Source organism: Ornithodoros turicata, chromosome 4 (assembly GCF_037126465.1).
Source record: "Ornithodoros turicata isolate Travis chromosome 4, ASM3712646v1, whole genome shotgun sequence".
Classification (NCBI taxonomy): Eukaryota; Metazoa; Arthropoda; class Arachnida; order Ixodida; family Argasidae; genus Ornithodoros; species Ornithodoros turicata.
Window position 1 is genome coordinate 39,161,594 of NC_088204.1, and position 2,313 is coordinate 39,163,906.

At 57.7% G+C, this 2,313-nt stretch overlaps 1 protein-coding gene across 1 annotated transcript; it reads left to right on the plus strand.

The window, feature by feature from the left end:
- The first annotated feature begins 221 nt into the window (after positions 1-221).
- Positions 222-2,032, plus strand: LOC135392362 (uncharacterized). The gene is made up of 4 exons (XM_064623078.1): positions 222-705; positions 812-1,043; positions 1,180-1,430; positions 1,572-2,032. The coding sequence occupies exons 1-4, from the start codon at positions 222-224 to the stop codon at positions 2,030-2,032; spliced, it is 1,428 nt and encodes a 475-aa protein (XP_064479148.1).
- Positions 2,033-2,313: the final 281 nt, after the last annotated feature.

Here is a 2,313-nt window from a genome sequence, read left to right on the forward strand (position 1 = left end):
GGAACACGCTACCTACAAACTGGTGACCCGACGTCTCAACGAACGCTCCACGGACGGCGTCATCAGCCCCGACGTCCCCTCCAGTCCACGATGCTGGAAACCATCCGTCGATCGCCCCTTCTGGACCAAGAATCCCCGGACCTGGTTCTGCCAAGTTGAGGCGCGATTTGCATATTTCGTCACAACTTACCAAGTACCTCAACGTTGTGTCTGCGCTGCCCATGGAAATCGCCGACCAGGTTGAATACCTCTTGGCTTCACCACCGCCTGACAACCCCAACGATCGGCTGAAGGAGGCTATTCTTTCCCGCCCTGAATGCACCGAGCAATCCCGGCTCCGCCAACTTCTATCCGAGGAAGAACTGGGCGATCGGCGGCCAACCAAATTACTGCACCGCATGAAGCAGCTCCTCGGAGACTCGGCTGATACTCAGCCCTCGATCCTGCGGGAGCTCTTCCTCCAGCGGCTCCCACAGCAAGTCCGCTTGGTACTGGCCGGATCTGACGAGGTCTCCCTCGATAACCTTGCCCAGTTGACGGACCGCATGATCGACTACTCCGCCCCTTCTGCGCCACCTTTCACACGGACTGAGAACATCGCGGCTGTTCCCCGTCTGATCCTATGCTCCGTGATCTACAAGCGGAACTCAAAGAGCTTACGGACGCTGTTGCCGCTATGCGCACTGACCTTTCTGGGCGCCCATGGTACCGACGCTCTCATTCTCGTCGGCGCCGATCTCCTTCCCGCAGCCCGGCCTCCCAGGTGGATATATGCTATTATCACCAAAACTTTGGCGACCGCGCTCTCAAGTGCACTCTGCCGTGCTCCTGGGCGGGAAACTTGGGGGCCAGTCGATAGCGGCGGCCTACGACTCTGGCACACCGGCAAGCCGTCTGTTCTTCATCACCGACCGGGTCGCGGGCCATCGGTTCTTGGTGGATACGGGTGCCGAGGTCAGCCTTGTGCCTCCTACACGGGCTGACCGAATCCACGGCAAGTCCTCCGCCACCCTCCTCACCCGCCTCATCGATGTCTACCTTTGGTCTGCGGTCCCTTGCCATTGACATCGGCCTGCGAAGACTCTTTCGGTGGGTCTTCGTAATCGCCGGCGTGCCTCACCCTATCCTCGGCGCTGACTTCCTCCAGCATTTCGCACTCGACATCAGTCTCTCGCGCAGGAAATTGACAGACACCCTGACCACCCTTTCGCTGTCTGGTACGCCCGCGCTGCAGACTTCTACGGGCATTCGTTCTGCGCTGCCTGCGTCCTGCTACGCCGCTATTCTCGCTGATTTTCCCGCTGTGACCAAGCCGTGCAACCTTGAGGTTACGCCCAAGCACTCAGTCATGCACCACATCCAGACCACCGGACCACCCGTGGTATCACGCCCCCGTCGGCTCTTTGGTGAGCGCCTCCAGATTGCTCGCCGTGAGTTTGACCACATGATGCAGCTGGGGCTCATCCGTCCATCGTCTAGCTAATGGTCATCACCGCTACATATTGTACCGAAGAAGGATCCCGGCGATTGGCGGCCTTACGGCTACTATAGAACCCTGAATTCCTGCACAGTGCCAGACCAGTATCCCTTGCCGCACATCCACGATTTCACCAGTGGCCTTGCTGGTGCGACCACCTTCAGCAAGATCGATCTGGTCAAGGCCTACCACCAGATCCCAGTAGCGCCCGAGGACATTCCGAAGACGGCCATTATCTCACCGTTTGGCCTCTTCGAATTCTTCCGAATGCCGTTCGGTCTTCGGAATGCTGCACAGACTTTCCAGCGCTTTATCAACGAGGTCATACGAGGTCTTCCATTCGTGTTTGCGTATCTGGACGATCTGCTCATTGCAAGCAAGTCTCCTGAGGAACACGAAGCACACCTGCGCCAGGTGTTCCAGGGCCTGGACGACAACGGCCTTGTCATCAATCCAGGCAAATGCCTTTTCGGCGTTCCATCGTTGGAATTCCTCGGCCACAACGTGTCGGCGGATGGCATTTCACCGCTCCCGTCAATGGTACAAGCCGTTTAAGACTTCCCCGTGCCTTCTTCACTGCGGAAGCTCCGCGAGTTTCTCGGCCTCGTAAACTTCCCATCGCCGTTTTATCCCACACAGACATACCTGCTTTGTACGCACACCAAGGCGAACTCCCCTCTGACTCTCCACTCAGAAGCTCTCACTGCCTTCCAAACAATCAAGACGATCCTTGCCTCAGTTGCCATGCTCGTACATTCGGTGTCTTCGGCACATACACGCCTAATGATGGACGCCTCATCTCATACTACGCTGTCAGGCACTTCCAGCATTACCTC